Below are 19,567 nucleotides of genomic sequence, written 5' to 3'. Positions count from 1 at the left end.
GGGCTATAAAATGTTTCTCTGCTGCTACTAGGAATTTATACAAAGGATGCAGGAGTGCTAATTCATGGGGGCACATGTAACCCAATGTTTATAGCCCCCCTATCAACAATAGCCAAAGTACGGAAAAAGCCCAAATGTCCATCAACTGACGAATGGATAAAGAAGACATGGTTTATAAATACAATGGAGTATTACTCAGCAATCAAAAAGAATGAAATCTTGCCATTTGCAACAATGTGGATGGAACTAGAGAGTATTATGCTAAGTGAAATAAGGCAGTCAGAGAAAGACAGATACCATATGTTTTCACTCAAATGTGGAATTTGAGAAACTTAAAAGAAGACCATGAGGGAAGGGAATGGAAAAAAATAGTTACAGAGAGGAGGCAATTAATAAGAGACTCTTAACTATAGAGAACAAACTGAGGGTTGATGGGAGGAGGCGGTGGGGAAGGGAAAATGGGTGATGGGCATTGAGAAGGGCACTCATTGGGATGAGCCCTGGGTGTTGTATGTAAGTGGTGAATCATGGGAATCTACTCCCAAAGCCAGGAGCACACTGTATATACTGTATGTTAGCTAACTTGAGAGTAAATTATATTTAAAAAAATGTTTCTCTGCTATTTGTATTAACTCTTTGTGTGTTAAATTCCTGGTCAGGCAAAGTTCAAGTACTGTTTAAATAACAACAGAATCTAGATGAGCTACTGTTTAATTATCTGTGAGGAATATATTAATTTTTCCCCTATAGATCATTATGTTAAACTCTGTCTCTGACCTTCATGGCTACATTGACAAAAGCCAACTGACAGAAGACTTAGGGGGAACTTTGGAATATCGCCATAGTCAGTGGATAAATCATCGAACTGTAAGTACCAACTTATGTGCCCTTTTTATTGTTTTTCCTTATTTTCCAGTAGGCAGGGCAGTTAAAGTTGGGCAGTCATTGCCCATGACTATCTAAGATACAGAAGGTTGGTTTTTCTAAGCCACAGGTAGGGGAGAAATGGGGCGGAAGGGAAAAGGCTGGGCTTGTCCTGCTGACTACCTTCACCTCACTTCATCATCTGGCATGGGGGATTGGGGGAACTTGATTTAGAATGCACCTGGGGAGAATGCAAAATACGAGCACCATGCTAAAGCGGAGAAGTTAATTTGGTTGGTCAGGGATGGGTCACAGACAGTGTTCCACACAACTCCCCAGATGATTCTAATGTATAGACAGATCAAAATCCACCAAGTCAGAAGGAGCTGTATTTGACTATTTTCACAATTATTTACTGTCTGACTTTGGGTCAGTTATTAAACCTCTTTCAGCTTGTTTTCTCCCCTGTTAAAATGGAACTAACAGTGGTTTTCAGCTGGGGGCGATCTGAGACTTTTTTTGTAGTCATAACTTGGGAGGAAGTGTATTACTGGCATCTAGTGGGTAGGAGCCAGGTATGCCGTGAAACCTCTCATAATGCATGAGACAGCCTCCAACAAAGAATTGTCCAGCCCAAATGTCAATAGTGCCAATGATGAGAAACCTCAGACTGCCTGAAAGTTTAACATGAGACCAAGTGATGTAATGTGTGTGAAAGCACCTGACGTAGTATTTTACTTGTCACTCTACTCACTCATAGCAAGGGTTATCATGCTAAACTAGAAGGGTCAGTCATGTCAAGAACAAAGTGGGATTGAAACTCAAATAATAAGTGTTTCTATATAAATTCTCCTTTCCCCACTCTTCTAGCCCCTAGCCCCTTGAAAAGACTGGGTTTTCTGAGCCAAGTCAGAAGCTTCCTTCACCACCCCAGTGACAACTGGCAGTGTCAGCCCACCTCTCTGTGTATCTGGTCACTTTGGAAGCATGTTGCCCAATATTTAACCAATGAACATCTGAACTACATTTAATTTGGAAGGAGAATTCACTCTCCTTTAGAGTGTAAAGCTTTGTGATTTTTTTTAAAGGAAATTTTAAGAACTAAACAAAAATAGACTTCTAGCAACACATTATATATGCAATATTTATTGCATTTCTAGCAACGCATTTATTTCAAAGCTACGGATTCTGATCCTTCCCTCACTTCTTTGTATGCCATGTAATTCTAAGGAAGACATGACCCTTCCCAAAACCTAAAGAACCTGGGCAAGAACCCTTTAAATTTCTCATGAGTTTTACCACAGTAACTGTGGCTCCTAGAGAATCTCGGGAATTAAAAAAAGGAATGGTGACATTCTTCATAAACATATTATTCTAAATAGGTCTAAATATAAAAGATACGGAGGGAAGCTTATGTAGAATATCACACACAAATAAGTGTGATCAGGGTCATCCTATGTTGCAATTTCATTAAACCATATGAAAAGTGAAACTGGAGTGCTTCTAGGCTTCATTTCTTCACTTCCTAGGACTTTATTACATTACTTTAGTAATCAAAAGAAGTTAGTGTCCCACCCAGCCTTACTGCCTAGCTAGCTCTCCCTTTTCCTCTGATTTCTCTACCAATTCTTTGTTTTATTATGTTCTTCATGTTTTTTCCAAGTTGCCTCAGATCTTTTCTGATATAACAAAAGTTCGCAGCAAATAAAGAAAAAACACAAATGCCCCTTGATGTCAAAGACTAGAATACTTCTCTACGAACTTAGAGAGGTAAAGAAGACTGAACCATGAACATAGATTATTTAAAGACATAGCATGAGCAGACATGTGCACACACTTTCCCACCCCAAGCCCAGTTTGTATCCATAGTTAGTGTGTGTGCATGTGTTAAATATATTATGGTGAACTTTAAAAAATACAGATCTTTTTTGGGGGAATGGTGTACTTCCTGGTTGTCGGATCATTGAGACTCATTAGAACTGAAAAGAACCTTAAAGATCATTTATTTCAATTACCTTATTTTATAGGTAAGGAAACTGACCTTCAAAGTAAAGAAGTGATTTATCCAAGGTTATACAGTTGAGTAGTGGTAGAGCCAAGACGAAGGCTAAGCTCTTTTTCATCACCCCATCAGTGTCAGGTCCTTTGTACCATTTCCAAGGTGATTGTTTGCTAATCAGATACCTGGAATCAAGTTAATTTGTTAACAGACTCTCCATAGGAAATGCCTGGATTTCCTCTATTTCCTGTATTTTCCTCTATTTCATCTGCAGGCCTGGCACCTGACTCTCAGAGTTGTTACTGTTATTATTATTACATTTGCAAGGTACTGGGCTGTGCCCAAGTCCTTTCACATTTGCTATTCCTTTGATCCTCAAAAAACCCCTGCAAAAACAGAGCAACCATTATTCCCATTTTTTCGGATGAGGACACTAGGACTCAGAGTAATACCTGGCTTACTTAAGATCACACAATTAGAGATCAGAATCTGAACTCTAATTCAAGTCTGAAACTCCGAAAGCCAAGATTTTTTTGTTGGTTTAATTTTAAATCTAGTTTTGTGAAATCTAGTTTTTATTGCTAAGAGGTGGTGTAGCATATAGTGCTTAAGATGGCTGGCTCTGGGTTCAATTCCAGTTCTGCCACTAATTTTTTATATGACTTTGGGGAAGTTACCTAACCTGAATTCACCTTAGTTTCCTTGTCTATAGATTGTGGTGATAATAGTAACCTATTTGAGATGCATTACAAGAGGTAGTGCATATAAAGCAAAATATTTAATATATTTTCTTATAAGTCCTCTGATAAATTGGATTTTTATATGTTATTCATTATAGGCTATTGGTGAATGACGTTGAGAGAGTATCTTACACAGATATTAGGTTATGTACAAGTAATAATACTTTGATGTGCTTGAAAGATTTTCATAAAAGTTAGTGGTTGTCTGAATTTCCAGGCCAAAAGAACTATGATGTTCAAGATTGCAACTGTATAAGTACTTGTGCTAATAGGGGAGATTCCACCAACAACAATAGGGGAGACTCATTACAGATAAGGAAACTGACCTTCAAAGTAAAGAAGTGACTTATTCAAGGTTATACAGTTGATGGTGGGTGCCTGGTTGGCTCTGGTAGAACATGCGACTTTAGATCTCAGGGTCATGAGTTCTACCCCCACATTGGGTGTAGAGCTTACCTAAAAAAAATGGTTAAAGGACAAAGACTTCAGTTTCAGACAGTAGGCGGGGGTGTGCTATGCTCCGGAAGCCTTATAGCTCTAGCCTCAGCTCTGGCCTCTGGTGCAGAAAAGGGCCACCTCATGTCTGGCACATTCTTTATGATGAGCATCTGGGTTTTCAGAAATGTTCTCTGATGATATAAGATCAGAGGTAATTTTTTCCCAAGTGAAAATTAGGTTAGACCTCTTTGCTACTATCAGTTATCCATCTAGCAGCTGTTTATGGGCCACCTATTATGTGACAGGCATAGTACCATTTGCTGGGGTAACAGAGATGAATTGCGCTTGCCCTTCAAGGGCAAAGTTGTCTCAGGAGCAGAGGGAAGTGGGCATAGTAGAACCCATCTGGCTGAGTAGAATGATTTGTGGGATTCTTAAAAGCCACTTACTTTCAACTAAATCTGCTGATGATCAGCATCACTTTTTCTAGGTTAGGCCACATGTTTACTGCTAAACTGTGCTGAGTAAAATGCAGATATCTCACCTGGGATATGAGGTGTGAAGTTACTCATCAGTTAGTAGGTATTCATTTAATGGCAGAGTAGTGTCCTTAGTGGAAGGTCAATTTTTATAAAGAAGTGACAGGCAGAGGTCCCCAACGCCTTATCACATGTGATAAAAGTAACTCTCTGAAAGGTCACTAGCGACTTACCTAATCACTACATCCATCTTCTTCCTTGGGGTCAAACTTGCTTCCCAAACTTAGTGACCTTAGTTGAATCCTGCCTTCTTTCCTTCCTTACTGCCTAAGCAATACTATCCTGGGCAATTCACTTGACCTGTTGGAGCTTCAGTTCCCTCTTCTATAAAAAGGAGATAAAATACCTTCCATTCTGGATTGTTGAGATGATAGACAAATGTATAGCACCAAGTACAATGCAAGGCCCGTTGCAGGTACTCAGGAAATGGCAGCTAGTTGTACTGTCCTTCCATTCAGAGAGCATATTGGTGAATGTTAAGCTGTCCTCATTGTTATGTCTGACCTTCCAGGCCATTGAAAACTTTGCTGTGACATTGAAGACCACTGCCCAGATGCTCCAGATGTTTGGGGCCTGCCTAGCCACAACAGAGCTGCCCAGGGGCGTGCTGTCCACTGAAGACCTCCTCATGTCCCACACAGGGCAGCGGGACAAGCTGCAGGTGAGTGGCCAGTGGCCTTGGAGAGAGCCAGGAGCAGAATTAAAAGTGAAGTCCTCTTCTTCCCCCTTTTCTGGTGACTTGGCAGCAGTTGATCATCTTAAATCTTCTAGATAGGCAGTATGTAAAGAGGAAAACCTCTTGAGACTGGTCCATGAGTGTAAAAGGATTGTAATTAAGACCTGTGAGAAGCAGCCCTGTAAAGGGAAACTCATTCCACAATGTGAGACAGGTGTGTGAACCTCCTTTCAAGTGCAGCACCCCTATGATCTGTTTGGGACAGAGCAAGATATGATGGATATGACTGCAGTGAATAAAGGAGGAGTGGCAATTGTCTTTTGAGGCATAAGCTTTCCTGAGCCTATTGTGAGGTTTTGGGGCAAACTAATAACTAATAACTTTGGGGCAAACTATTGCTTCACTTTCTCAGGGATGTATCTTTTTATTTGGGGAGTAATTTGAGAAAGAAGACATGGAAGGTGCTCTGAACTGGGTTTAAGGAGAAGCACCTATTAACTATTCATAAAATCATGTCAGAGCCTGCTAAGAATGGAGGCTGGTAGATTCTTTCAGGTCATGCAGTAAAGGGAGGTGTCTTCCTGGGGCTTATAGGAAGGGTTTCAGCTCTTTTCTACTTCCAGAAGCATAAATGGACCAAACCCATCATTTCACCAGAAGACCAGAACACCATTGGGCAGCAAACTGGGGATCAGAAGGTCAATGCATCTTAACATTACATGTATTCTTGCTGCATGGAGCTTGAGAAGAGCTGATCTCTTTTATTTGTGGCCCAAAATTTACAAAAACGCTTTGCTAGGTGGTTGATTTGCTCATTTAGCCAGCATTATTGACCACCTACCACTACATGTAGGCAAAACAAACCAAAAAAGTGCAAACTTAAGGAACACATAGTTGAGTTAGGGGAGTCTTAGGGTCTAGCAGTTAAGGCAAATTAATTCTTCCATGTGTCAGGGAACACTATTAAATTCTCTTTGGAAGGAGCTGGATATCCAAAAAAGAGTTCAAAATATACTTTCCACATTACTCTGAATAATTAAAAGATCTGGTTTGAAACTGTGAAAACCTGAAAACATCCTAGAACTTTTCCCTGGAAATGTCTCTGATGACCTTGACAAGCACGCACAACCTAGCACACCCTTCCTGTTCCCGTGTGTGCTTTTTACACCTGGATGGAAACTTAGGGCACATCTTCAGAGCACGTGCAGGCAGGTGTCCCAGGCTCTTTTGCATATTGGATCCTTCTCCGAGGAGAGCTTCTACTTCCTAAGTAAGGGTGACTTTGACAGGCTATGAGCTGTCTCTCAGTTTACAAACAGTATGCTGGCACTCACCCTGCTGTCACTAGGACCTTGTCTGTGCAAAGAGGAAATTCACTGAAATTCTATGGACTTCTATGGATGTTTCCAGAAGCGTGTCCCTGAACTCTTTCTGTAGCCTGAGTGCTGACAGTAAAAAAAATTAAATACCCCAAATGATTAAGGAGGTTTTCTCTTCATGGGAATGAAAACTCCTTAAGCCCTTTGGACCGTGTGACAACTGGATATCCATGTGAAAAAGAAGGAAATTGGATGCTTACCTCACCTTGTCCACAAAAATTAACTCAAAATTGGTCAGGGAACTAAATATAAGTTCCAAAATTATAAAACTCTTAGGAGAAAATATAGATGTAATTTTTTATGACCTTACATTAGGCGATGGTCTCTTAGATACCACACCAAAAGCACAAACACCTAAAGAAAATAAATAAAGTAGACATCACCAAAATTAAGAACTTTTGTGCTTCAAAGGACACTATCAAAAAGGTGAAAAGACAACCCGCAGAATGGGAAAAAATATCTACAAATCATGTATCTGATGAGAGTCTAATATCCAGAATATATAAACAACTCTTGGAGTACCTGGGTGGCTCAGTTGGTTGAGCATCTGACTGGCTCAGGTTGTGATCGCACAGTTCTTGAGTTCCAGCTCCGCATGGGGTTTGCTGCTGTCAGCAGGGAGCCTGCTTTGGATCCTCTGTCCTCTTCTTTCTCTGCCCCTCCCCCACTTGCTCTCTCTCTCTCTCAAAAATAAATAAAACATTTTTTAAAAAATTAAAAAAATAAACAACTCTTACAACTCAACCTTTATAAAAAGACAAATAACCCAATTAAAAAATGGGCAAAGTAGGGGTGCCTGGGTGACTCAGTTGGTTAAGGGTCTGACTTCAACTCAGGTGGCTCAGGTCATGATTTTATGGTTGGTGAGTTCGAGCCCTGTGTCAGGCTCTGTGCTGACAGCTCAGAACCTGGAGCCTGCTTTGGATTCTGTGTCTTCCTCTCTCTCTGCCCCTCCCCTGTGTGAGCTCTGTCTCTCTCTCTCAAAAATAAATAAGCTTTAAAAAAAATGGGCAAAGGATTAGAACAGGCATTAGACAGATAAATGGTTATTAAGCACATGAAGACATGTGCAACGTCATATATTGTTAGGGAAATGCAAATCAAAACTGCAGTGATATACCCACTAGAGTGGCACTAATTAAAAAGGTGGGCCATAATAAGTGTTGATGAGGATGTGAGGGAATTGGAACCCTCATACATTGCTTGTGGGAATGGAAACTGTCTGGTAGGTCCTCAAAAAGTTAAACATAAAGTTACCATATGACCCAGAAATTCTACTTCTACGTATGTACATAAGAGATTTGAAAACATGTTTTATATAAAAAGTTACACATAAATGTTCATAGCAGCATAACACCCCAAAAGTGGAAGCAACCCACGTGTCAATAAGCTGATGAGGGGATAAAAAAAATGTGGTATATCCATACAATGGAATATTACTCAGCCATAGAAAGGAAGTACCAATACATGCTTTAATATGTATGAACTTTGAAATAATTACGCAGAGTGAAAGAAGCAGACACAAAAAGCCACATATTGTACAATTCTACCTATATGAAATGTCCAGAATAGGTAAATATGGAGAGAAAGGTAGATTAGTGGTTTCCAGGGTCTGGAAAGAGGGAGAAATAGAGAGTGATTGATAATAGGTATGGGGTTTCTTTTTGAGGGTGATGAAAGTGTTCTGGGGAGAAAACATGGACTTGTATGCATTAAAAGGATGAGTTTTAGGGGTGCCTGGATGGCTCAGTGGTTGGACATCTGACTCTTGACTTTGGCTCGGGTCATGATCTCACAGTTCAGAAGATCAAGCCTGGCTTCAGGCTCTGCGCTGATGGTGCAGAGCCTGCTTGGGATTCTCTTTTTCTGCCCCTCCCCTGCTCGCGTGCGCGCACACGCTCTCTCTCTCAAAATAAATAAATAAAACTTAAAAGAAGAGTTTTATGGTACTATACGAATAATATCTTGATTTTTTAAAAAAGAAAAAGATCTGGGGCGCCTGGCTGGCTCAGTTGATTAAGCGTCTGACTTTGGCTCAGGTCGTGATCTCACTGTTTGTGGATTCAAGCCCTGTGTCGTGCTCTGTGCTGACAGCTTGGAGCCTGGAGCCTGCTTCGGATTCTGTGTTTCATTCTCTCTTTGCCGCTCCCCCATTTGTGCTCTGTCTCTCAAAAATAAATAAATGTAAAAAAGAAATTAAAGAAAAAAAAAAAGAAACAAAAAAGGAAAATATCTTTAGGCCTAAAATAATAATAAAATAACCATGAACCCTATACAGGTACGTGCTTTTCATACTGTTTATGATAGCCCTACAGACCTTCTTTCTTAGCAAAACAGCTCTTCCTGTTGTCTAATTCCATGTTGGTTTTGGAAGCAGTTCACAGAAGCAGGCAGTCTTCCTTCTGAGTCCCAAAGGAGGTGATTCTCACCTCTTTGAAGGTCTTATTTTGGGGCAGAAACCCCAGGGCCTTGGCCTTATACTCTCAGATACTTAAGTCAACTGACACACTTTACCATGTGTCCAGGTAAATAGGGTAAGACTCTCATATTTTGTTGTTGTTGTTGTTAAAATAAGAAATCCAACAGGGCCATAGTCCTTTTTCTCATCATGCAGGAGGAAAGTGCCAGTGGTCCTTTGATTATGTGATAGAGCACTCTTCTACAAATATGAATACTGTTTAGCATTTAATATTTGTTCCATTCAGAATTTATCCAATTGTGTATTCAGAGATGACTATTCTATCAGCATTTCCAGGGTTACAAATAATCAAGAAGATAATCATAGTAATAAGTGATTTTTTTGTAGGCCCTAGAAATAATTTACGGTCTTAGGAGGTTTTTTTTTTTTTAATTTTTTTTTTTTTTAATTTTTGAAAGACAGAGAGAGGGGCGCCTGGGTGGCGCAGTCGGTTAAGCGTCCGACTTCAGCCAGGTCACGATCTCGCGGTCTGTGAGTTCGAGCCCCACGTCGAGCTCTGGGCTGATGGCTCAGAGCCTGGAGCCTGCTTCCGATTCTGTGTCTCCCTCTCTCTCTGCCCCTCCCCCGTTCATGCTCTGTCTCTCTCTGTCCCAAAAATAAATAAACGTTGAAAAAAAAAAAAAAAAGAAAGACAGAGAGAGACAGAGCACAAGTAGGGGAGGGGCAGAGAGAGAGGGAAACATAGAATCCAAAGAAGGCTGCAGGCTCTAAGCTGTCAGCACAGAGCCCAATGCGGGGCTTGAACCCACAAACTGTGAGATCATGACCTGAGCCAAAGTCGGACGCTCAACCGACTGAGCCACTCAGGCACCCTACAGTCTTAGGAGTTTTTAAAGACCCCATTGTTCAAATTCTACTTGCAGAGACTATGTTAAAAATGCATAGGCACAGAGGTCTTGATTTTGCACAGGAAGATGAAATTGCTATTCTTATGAATGTTTTCAGTGCTAATGCCTTAACAAATCAGGGTTTTGAACTAGTTTTATGCCACAAGAAGATATCTCTCAGTATCTGCTGAGGAAAGGGGATATATCATCTCTTTTACGGACTTCTTTTTTCTCAATTATGAGGACTTGCATTTTAAAGGCCACATTCTAGAATTCATTATTTAGCATTATAAAGAAAAAAAACACAGCATGGTAGAGCTAACGTGTAGTGGCAGAAATGGGGTAATAAAAGCTAAGTAAGGAGTCTAAAGTATTAGTCATTCATATAATCTCTGGGCTCTGATTCATCCTTTAACTTCCTCCCCCACCTCCACCCCCAGCCCATGACACAGCCAAACACAGCACCTGGCATGAATAGTAATGCTTTTAAATGTATTTTGACAGACTGACTGACTGACTGAATGAATGAATGTCTACATTTAGGCTTACCCTTGTCATAGGGAAGAATTCTCCCCAGAAAATTTAAATTCCTTTGAGCCTGAAGCAATCTGCTTGCCCTATTAAGTGGGTCTTTTGAACCAACTGCTTGTTTCCATAATAGTGGAATTGTAATGATAAGTACACACTGGGACAGCCATACCAGTTGTTAAATATTTATGTTCCACAAGTGCCCAACTTTACCTCTCTGGCCCATTTCCTAGGACCCATGAGACCGCCTCATGTTTCTGGCATCAAAAGGGGTTAACACGTGGACAGCAGTTGGCTTCCACTGCTTCAGTCACCTGACAGCAGTGGCAGGACTGCTTCAGTATTATATCTGACATCTGTGCTGACTGGTCAATGACTGCTCTAAACAGTTATTAAATATTTTGAATTGTTATTACTATGGACAAGGGAAAACTCCATTTTTGTCCTGGGCAACTTACCTTTTCACTTTCCAAGTATCATAGTTCCTCAATCTTTCCCTGTGTATTTATGGCAGATTTTTGTAACCCTGCTAAAGCTAACCCTGCTAGGCCATATATGGCCTAGTCCCAAAGCAGTAACCAGTCATAATTTTTCCTTGTATATATACATATAGTTTTTGATAGTGTGAAGGGGATACACAGTGAATGACATCGCTTGCTCAGACCCACGTTCTCTCTCTCACACACTTCCTCACACTCTGCACTTCTTTGGGTATATCTGTGTCCCAAGTTTCCCCTTCCAAAAAGTCTCCTTCTGCCCCAGCAATATGCCTCTACTTCTCTGGCCCCTCCACCCTTCCTCCCAACTCTACATACACACACACACACACACACACACACACACACACACAATTTAATGGTAATGCCAGAATCCTGCTGGAATTCTGGAATCTCAAGGACATTTAAGAAACTGAGAAAAGCCAAGACTCTTTTTAGAAGGTAGGAAGAGTGAAAGGTAAGAGCACTTGCTAATGAGTGCTTCCCGCCCCCCCTTCCCCTATCATATCCTATTTGTCCTTATTCATTTGCAACCTAATTTCTTTTAGACTATTATTAATTCATCCAACCTACAAATATTTAATGAGCATTGGTGAAATAAGAAGAAATGAGGGCTGATACCTGAGAGTGGAAAAGAAGGGATGTGTCTAGTTCCCATGCAGGAGTACCAGCCGAGAGAGTGACTTGGGGCATTACCTGGAGTGGACAGAGCCACAGGGGGTGTCCAAAGAACTTGGGCCAGATCAGAAAAGTCAAATGTATCATCAGCCAAATCCAGGGACAAGTTTGAGGCTTCGACAGCAGAAGTCTGCAAGGGGATGAATAATGCAGTGATATTGGAGACCAGGAGCAAAGGCATGAGGGTGAGCAAGCCAGTACTTGTATGTGAATAGGGTGGAGAAGTATAAAACTCCTCCCACAGGGAACGAGCTCCATACTATGTGAAGGCTGGAGGTGGCTAGGCCTGGAGGAGAGATTCAGGGTTCATGTGCATACAGGATGTGTTTTTGTAACTATGGGCCTATTTTATTGCTCAGGGCACAGTAACCAGCATCCTGTGTGAACCATGCACCAAGCACCCAACTCTTAGAAGCAAAGTTCTCTGCCCGGCTCTGTCCCTTTGACTTATTTTGTGGTTAGCACTCAGGGCATTGACAGAAATGACTTGTGCTGTGTGATTAGAGGATTAGAGCTGTTGTATTTGGCAGGAGATAACCTGACATCTTCTCCAATTACAAAGCCCAAAGTCCCATGTAAAAGGAGCAGAATAGAGTTGCCTTGGAAGTATGACTCTTTCCATATCAACCCGAAGTTGCTGCCTATCTACACCAAACTTCAGTAGTTGAGCAAGGCCACACTTTGGGGACAGGTAGAAGAAGAAGCAGGAGTCTATTGACAATACCAGATGAAGTTTTTTTCCTGCTTTTCTATCAATTATTACATTATTATTTCGTGGCAGTGTCTAGCTTATTCAGTATCTGTCATTTTCTTATTTCTGGTCTCTGCCTTGGATTAGAACCAGATTTTGTTAATTTGTTAATAAATTTAAAATTAATAATTAATATAAACAATTAAATATTAATTAAAATTATTGTTTTATTACTTTTACTTTAAACATACAACAGCAGCCTGAGATACCCACAAAATTTAAGAGTTGTTGCTTTGGAGAGGAAAAGTGGATGAGTAGAGGACAAAAGACTTATTTTTTCCAGTATATACCCTTTCGTATATTTTGGATTTTGTAACATGTATATGTATTACCTGTTAAAAATGAGTTAATAACCATATGATCCAATAATACCACTACTGTGTATTTACCCAAAGATAACAAAAATACTAATTCAAAAAGATACATGCACCCCTATGTTTATTCTAGCATAGTTTACAAAGTCAAATTAAGGAAACAGCCCCAGTGTCCATGGATAGATGAATGTATAAAGAAGATGTGACACACACACACACACACACACACACACACACACACACACACACACACTAGAATACTACTCAGCCATAACAAGGAATGAAATCTTGCCATTTTGCAATAACATGGATAGATCTAGAGGGTATGATGCCAAGAGAAATAAATCAGTCAGAGAAAGACAAATGCCATATGCTTTCATTTATGTGTGGAATTTAAGAAACAAAACAAAAAAAAGAGACAAACCAAAAAGCTGTTTTTTTTTTTTTCAGTATATGAAGTTTATTGTCAAATTGGTTTCCATACAACACCCAGTGCTCATCCCAAAAGGTGCCCTCCTCAGTACCCATCACCCACCCTTCCCTCCCTCCTACCCCCCCCTCAACCCTCAGTTTGTTCTCAGTTTTTAACAGTCTCTTATGCTTTGGCTCTCTTCCACTCTAACCTCTTTTTTTTTTCCCTTCCCCTCCCCGATGGGTTTCTGTTAAGTTTCTCAGGATCCACATAAGAGTGAAACCATATGGTATCTGTCTTTCTCTGTATGGCTTATTTCACTTAGCATCACACTCTCCAGTTCCATCCATGTTGCTACAGAGGGCCATATTTCATTCTTTCTCATTGCCACGTAGTACTCCATTGTGTATATAAACCACAATTTCTTTATCCATTCATCAGTTGATGGACATTTAGGCTCTTTCCATAATTTGGCTATTGTTGAGAGTGCTGCAAAAAGCTGACTCTTAACTGTAGAGAACAAACAGATGATTACCAGAGGGGAGGTAGGTAGGGGGATGGGAGAAATAGGTAAAGAGGATTAAGAGTACCCTTACCATGATGAGCACTGAGTAATGTATAGAACTCTTGAATCACTATATTGTACACTTGAAACTAATATAACACTTTATGTTAACTACCCTGGAATTAAAATTGAAAAAACAAAAATAAATAAGTTAATTAATTTTTAAAAGCTGCAGCTCAACTTCTTTAGCATTTAATTTCCTAAATGAAAGATATACCTGATCTGCCATTCTCTTCACCTCAAATCTACCAAGAATTTGCTTTTGTTAGTTTCTTCTAAGACAAACTATATTTTCCTCTCTCTAGGATGAGCTGAAATTACTTGGAAAGCAAGGGGCCACATTGCTGTCATGCATTCAAGAACCAGCAACCAAAAGTCCCACCAGAAAACTCAATCCCAATCAGCTAGAGAATGTAGCAACCATGGAAAGGTGAGTGAGAGAGGAGAGGATATGTAGAACTCAATGATCAGAAATAACCAAAAACAGATTGGTACGGTTACACAGGATCTTGCTGGAGTCAGGAAAGAATAATATTTGAGACAACAAAGGCAAAAAGATGGTATCCATCTACAGAGATCTTTTTGTAAGAATGCTGTCCTGCCTCCCCTCCCCCCGCCACGCTTTGTGCTATAACTTTCATCCCAGGATTTCAAGGGAGATGGTAGTGTTTATTTATCTTTATTTCTAAATAACAGTTTGTTGGGTGCTGTACTTTACACACCTATCGTCTCACCAGTAGAAAACGAAAGGCACATAGGTAAGGTTACCTAGGGACACATTTGAAAGCACAGCAGCTGCATCTGAAGTGAAGTTTCTGCTTCGTTCTGAGGGTATCCCTGATTGAAAAATGGAAAATGTGGGAGCCAGATGAATCATGAAAAAGTCATAGGTGACAGACATATGTATAGTAAGGAGATTCCCACAATTAATATCACTGACTGGAAACATAAGGGCTATCTACATAAGCCTACATGGACTCATGTGGAAATGAACACTAACCACAATCACTTTCTCATTCTTTCTTGACAGGTTATTACTTCAATTGGATGAGACAGAAAAAGCCTTTAATCAGTTTTGGTCCGAGCATCACTTGAAGCTTAGTCAATGCCTACAACTACAACACTTTGAGCACAATTTTCATGAGGTGTTATTTTCTTGTGTAATAGAACTTCCTTTCATGGTTCAGTGACTTTTGGTTCTCTCTTCCCCCTTGGACTATGGATATTGAGTGTCCTCACTAACCCAGCCCCCTCCTTATATTCTTGCTTCCTCATTGATCATTCTCTTCTTCCTTTTTCAGTGGGGTAGCAATGTTCTAGAATCCCATTTTCCTGTTGACATACATGACATTTTGTGTATGGTTTATCTTCCTTTTTAAAAATGTTTGTTTATTTGTTTGTTTATTTATTTAGAGAACACAAGCAAGCAGGGGGAGGGGCTGAGAGAAGGGAGGAGGGGCAGAGAGAGGAAGAGAGAATTCCAAGAAGGCTCTGCACTGTCAGCATGGAGCCCAATGAGGAGCTCAAATCCACAAACCATGAGATTATGACTTGAGCCGAAACCAAGAGTCAGACATTTAACTAACTGAGTCACCCAGGCACCCCGAGGTTTATCTTTCTTTTTGATTGATAATCTGTAAAGTTGGTTTTACTATTTCATCTACATGTATCTCAACACCAAACTCCCCTTTCCACCCCTGCCCCAAGCTTAATCTAAAAGTTAATGAACTTAAAAAAAAATGTATATGTAGATACATAAAAGTCCTGAATCCTGTTTGGATTTTCAAGTTTTCTTAGAGTATACAAACCTATACCTCCAGAGAGGTGCTCATGGCTTATTTCTGGATGTTCTAATGTGTCTTATAGGTTAAGCGTGCCCTGGACAATTTGTTGGCAGAGCAGGCAGAGTTTACAGACATCGGAGACAGTGTGATACGTGTGGAGCAACTTCTTAAGGAACACAAAAAACTGGAAGGAAAAGGCCAGGTTTGTTTTTTGCTGTTTGTATGGACTGGGAAGGAAATTGCTGGGGACAGTGACAGATCATGTCCACTCATGACTGTTGGAAGGTTGCTGAAGGACACAGGAATGCCCAAATCCTGCCTTTCCAGTCACCACACTGCCAGGTAGGGGGAGGGTTCCAGTAGACTTGCCTGCTGGTACAGAAGCAACGGGAGGAAAGGTCATAGTGGGCACATTATCTACTGGCAGGATGTAGGGGTGGGAGTTGGTGGTAAGGAGGGGAAACTTGAAAAGGGGAAACCAGAAAAAAAAACCAACTAGTTTTATAACAAGCAGAATGGTGAGAAGGAGGAAATTGCTCCACATCAGTTCTGCTGCTACATAGAGCTGGCAAAGCTTTCTCCTTTCAAATGCCCCAAAAGTTGTCAATATCAAACTTGTAAAAGAATATGTGTTTCACAATTCTCATACCAGCATTAGACAGTTTCCCAGATCTGCACACCAGTCAGCAGGTAGGAATGATTCTATTTCAAGTCCTTACAAATTTGGGTTATTACAAATTAAGAAAGCCGAGTCCTCTCTTTCCAGAGAAGTTCTTTTCTGCTATTCTTAAATTAGATTCTCTATATTTGTGTCTCTTGGGGACTATGTCCTTGATGATTAGCACTTCCTTTCTGAGCTAATCTATATGCATGTTTTCCAGATGGTAATTTTGTAATATTAGAGATTTGCTTCAAAAAGTGTGGTCCTCTGGCCAGTGCATACATGTCACCTGAGTGAGAACTTGTTAGAAATATGGAATATCAGGCACGCCCCCCCCACCTCAGAATCAGAATCTGCATTTTAATAAGATTCCTAGGTGAATGGCATGCACATTATAGTTAGAGACATACCCCTCCTGCCAAAGGAGAAGTAACAAATACAAACCGGGTTCACTCTGACCCTAAGAGCTATCAGTTGTGGATTCTGAGCTGGGGGTGCTTCTGCACATGTGTGAATACATGGACCCACCTGTATACCCAGACTCTCACTCAGGAATCTCATCCTTCCCTGTGAGTACTCCTTCTGTTATCAGTGATCATTTGAAGCTAAACATTTTAGTGCTGTAGGCATGCGTGATCAGAAACATTGAATTTTGTGTATGTAATGACTATGTATCTCAGATTCCCCAAGACAGTCCCAATTTTATGTAATTTCAGTTCTTTTCAAGAGATCTCATTATTTTACTATGTATTTTCACTTATATACATTCATATATTAGGGGAAAAAAAGCCTCACCAAGCTCAGTCCTTATATTTTGGGTTTGAAAAATGTGGTCATAGCGTATATATGAATGAAGTAGCTACTGACCTGAAGGAGTTCATTCATTACCAGGTATTCCTTATCCTAGGTTCCATGGATATGGTGGCAAACCAGGCAGTTAAGACCCTGCTCTCACTGAATTTACATTCTGCTGGAGAGGGAGAGGGAGAGAGAGAGAGAGAGAGAGAGAGAGAGAGAGAGACAAGCAAAAAGTGATCAAATACTAATGTCAGATAATGACAAATGGTATGAAGAAAATAACAGGATATAAGTGACTGGGGGTGCTACTTTAGCCCAGGTAGTCAGGAAAGGTCTCTCTGAGGAAGTGTCCTTTGAACTGAGCTCTGGATAGCCTTGCAAAGATTTGGGGAATAGCATACAAGGCAGAGAAGTCTCAAGTATGTAACTTTTGAGGCAAGAATGAGGCTGATGAGTTCAAGGAATGTGTCTGGAACTTAGTGAGCCATAAAGGAACAAGGTGAGAGTGATGATGATGAGGATTGGGTTTTATTTCAGTGGAATTCATTGGAGGATAGTCTGGGTTGGGCTTTAAATCACTACTGGCTTGGCTGGATCTGCATGACTGCAACCACTTTCTCTCTTCTGCCTACCTCCTTGGACTTGCAATCTTTGGTACATACTTTAGAGGCCGCTGATTAGAGCTAGGGGAGAAACCTATGGTCATGGGACACAGGAATGCTCTGTGAACCCATGATTCATCTTTCATGGGCAAAGTACCTGAACCAGGTAGACTAACCCACTGCAGATGACCTGCAGAGCCCAGGCACATTCGTTTTACCCATCCTGTGCCTTACTTATCCAGCTTTTAACTTATGTTCCAAGGGATACAGTAGACCTATTTCTCTGCCTTTAGATGAACCAAAAAAGCTATCCTATCATAACCAGGACCTTTTTAACTGTCTTCCCTCAGACTTCTAAGAGGCAGTGTTTCTTCAGATGATAAAGGCTTGGGTAGCCTTTCCATTTGTCCTGCAAAGTGTTAAAGGAACAAGGTGATGTCTGGCTAGTCTACCAAAACCTGCTTGGGTTTATCCTTCACTCAGTACTCAGGGGTCACCTTCCCTCCTGGCATAGCCACTCACTAATATCTGGGTTGTTGCCAACTTCCTTATTCTGTACAGTGATATCATCCTCATGGGTAACCTCTGAGCCAACTCACTGACCAGACTCCTGCCACGTGCTTACTGAACCCATTCTTTTACCTTTGTCTGGTTTGACAGTTTGGCAATCTTTTGAGCGCTCGTTTATAATTCTGAGAAACAGTGGTGGTTTCAGCCCCTACTCTTACTTCTTTAAAAGTAGAATTTACTCTAGGGTTTTGGCTGTAAGGCATGTCGGGGCACTTGGTGATGGGTCATCAGGGAGCAGACAAGGACAGGACAGGGGAACCAACCTGATTTCAGCCTTGACCTCTCCCCACACATCCAGGGGCCAGCAGTTACAGTACGTGTTCAAGAAGGCTTGGAACCCAGATCAGTAACCTTCTAGGGATATAAATCTAGCTGGAGGGGCATGGCTTTTTTTTTTTTTTAATGGAAAATTTCAAACACACACAAAAGTAGATCAACTAGTACAATGAACTCCCATGTGTACGCTCAGTTTGAACAGCCATTAACTTTCTGCCTTTCTTGTTTCATCTGGCCCACTTCTCCATATGTATATTCCATTCCTAGGCCATTATCTGTGGGTTCATTCTGGGTTCCTTGACACAGAGCATCACCCTTTCTCATCATTTTCTTTCACAGTAGACACTTTGATCTGTCATAGCAGTAGAATATGGGGAAAAATAAGCTGTTATTACAATAAGGGTTTCTGAATTACATGCTGCAACTTGACCATCTAGCATTCTGGAATTCTTGGCATCTCAAAGATGACAGGCTGGCTTGTGTTCAGAACACCAGATTTCAGCCATTTCTTTCTCATTATTTCTTTTACTTTGGTGGGTTTTCACCGGATTTTCTTCAGCAGAAGGTGTATAGACTAAAAAGCTGCAATTTGTGTGTGTGGGGTGGGTTACAGCAAAGTTCTTTGAAGGCACCTGAAGGATTTAACAGTCATGGCTGTGCAGCCATCATTTATAGCACATGCAAGGAGGCCAAGAGGGCTAGGAGGCGACAAGACACAGGCGTTGGAGCCAGACAAGAGTGGATTAAAATCTTTGCTCTAACAACCACCAGTTGTGTGCCCTTAGTCAAGTTTCTTAGTCTTTCCGAACACATCCCCTCATCTTATAAACTGTTAATAATCATTCCTGTTCCCTGTGAAGATGAAATGAGGTAGAGATTTCATAAGGATTGAGTGCCTGGAGCATAGTAGATGATCAGAACCTGGAAGCTATTATTATTACCCATTCATTTCAGTACAGTGATCTTCTAGCCATCCAGTGTGGCACCTGAGCTATATGTACGGATCTTTTCCCAAGACCCATCTGGACCTCCTACTCACACCTCTCTTCCAACATCTTGGTGTTTTAAGAACAGTTCTGAAGGGTGAGATGCTGCATGCCAAGCAAAGGGCAGGCTGTGATCACTACAAAGCACTTGGGAAATTTCCTGTGGTGAAGTTTCCTAGGCCCAGAAAACTTGTGCTTTTCTTT

General features: G+C 40.8%; 1 protein-coding gene across 1 annotated transcript in view; it reads left to right on the top strand.

Moving 5' to 3' along the window:
• The window catches only part of MCF2L2 (MCF.2 cell line derived transforming sequence-like 2), a 260,479-nt gene that overhangs the window by 106,398 nt on the left and 134,514 nt on the right, over window positions 1-19,567 (top strand). Inside the window, exons 6-10 of the mRNA XM_030330026.1 lie at window positions 751-867; window positions 5,092-5,241; window positions 13,992-14,116; window positions 14,717-14,831; window positions 15,553-15,672. Coding sequence (XP_030185886.1) covers window positions 751-867; window positions 5,092-5,241; window positions 13,992-14,116; window positions 14,717-14,831; window positions 15,553-15,672 — 627 coding nt within the window. The remainder of the gene's footprint in view (window positions 1-750; window positions 868-5,091; window positions 5,242-13,991; window positions 14,117-14,716; window positions 14,832-15,552; window positions 15,673-19,567) is intronic.

This window comes from Lynx canadensis, chromosome C2 (assembly GCF_007474595.2).
Source record: "Lynx canadensis isolate LIC74 chromosome C2, mLynCan4.pri.v2, whole genome shotgun sequence".
Classification (NCBI taxonomy): domain Eukaryota; kingdom Metazoa; phylum Chordata; class Mammalia; order Carnivora; family Felidae; genus Lynx; species Lynx canadensis.
Note: the sequence above shows the minus strand (reverse complement) of the source record. Positions and strands in the feature narration are given on the sequence as shown.